Source organism: Amphimedon queenslandica, unplaced genomic scaffold (genome assembly GCF_000090795.2).
Source record: "Amphimedon queenslandica unplaced genomic scaffold, v1.1 AMPQUscaffold_9431, whole genome shotgun sequence".
Classification (NCBI taxonomy): Eukaryota; Metazoa; Porifera; class Demospongiae; order Haplosclerida; family Niphatidae; genus Amphimedon; species Amphimedon queenslandica.
This window is the reverse complement of record NW_003550297.1, coordinates 1-1053: the sequence shown is the minus strand read 5'-3', so window position 1 is coordinate 1053 and position 1053 is coordinate 1. Positions and strand designations below refer to the sequence as shown.

The following is a 1053-nucleotide window of genomic DNA, read 5'->3' as shown; positions in this document are numbered from 1 at the left end:
GATATCGCTGGCGAGGCCAATTATAAGGAAAAATATTACATTCAAAGTATATAGTCAATCAGTCTTTATTTTATATTCTCATAGTCGCCTCCTCCTTTTCCTGCTTTACGTCTTATGAGGCTCACTAGAGGTCCAAATGTAAAAACACATCCATCCTATTGTGTAAAGATAAATTGTAAATGAACATAACAATAATCTATTATACCTTAACAAGGAATGGTAATGAGAACCACAGGTCTTTCTGGGGAATCATTTCTTTGCCTTCCTTTTCAAATTTCCTGTTCAAAACAACAGCTCCAATCACAAAGTAAGTGACAAAACCAATGAGCATCCTAAATGATTTCATTTATCATGCTTTGTAATGAGAACATTGACATGTAGTATGTACTTACACAATAACCAGCACAATGCCAATTATACCAGGGGCTACACTGCTTTTACCACTTTTTCCACCACCACCACCACCTCCTCCAGGCTTAGTAGGAGGGTCACTTGGTACTGGCCTGTCGCTACATCCTCCAGGACATGCACACTTTGTTGTCAAGTGGTATATCTTATAAGGAGAGGCAAATAAAAAGAATGAGTTTTACTAGCTTACATATGTCAAAGGAGTGTCTTTATCACCATCAGCAGTAATGGATGGGCTGTCTGCATTCTGATCACATTTTAGATATACTTTGGTAATCCTAAATGATACCGAGGCATGAAAATAGTAAAAAGCTCATGCTATATAGTGAGAAATTTTGGAGCGAGTTAAATTTGGCAAATTGTTAAATTTCGGTGAATGGTTGATTTAATTCGGCGAAACTACGGCCACATGCCATCGAACATGCACATAATGGCTAAAAGTGGTGGGTTTTTATTTTGGCAAATGGCTATAAAAATGCCAAATTTTTCAAATTTAATTCCCTTCAAAATTTCCCGCTATACAATATTCTCTTCCCCTAAAAGTACTTATAGCCTTGCCCACAAATAGCACTATTATTACCTCGAATCCTGACCATTGTCATACTGCAAGTAATTGTTACCAGTGTCAGAATCAATGTACATTGT

The 1053-nt window shown here is 36.9% G+C and overlaps 1 protein-coding gene across 1 annotated transcript; it reads right to left on the bottom strand.

Moving 5' to 3' along the window:
• Positions 1-65: 65 nt before the first annotated feature.
• Positions 66-686, bottom strand: LOC105315584 (uncharacterized; the record flags this gene model as incomplete). Its single annotated transcript, XM_011410285.1, has 4 exons — positions 66-155; positions 206-332; positions 393-553; positions 599-686. Coding segments are annotated over 4 exons (466 nt in total), but the record flags the coding sequence as incomplete, so codon positions are not given.
• Positions 687-1053: the final 367 nt, after the last annotated feature.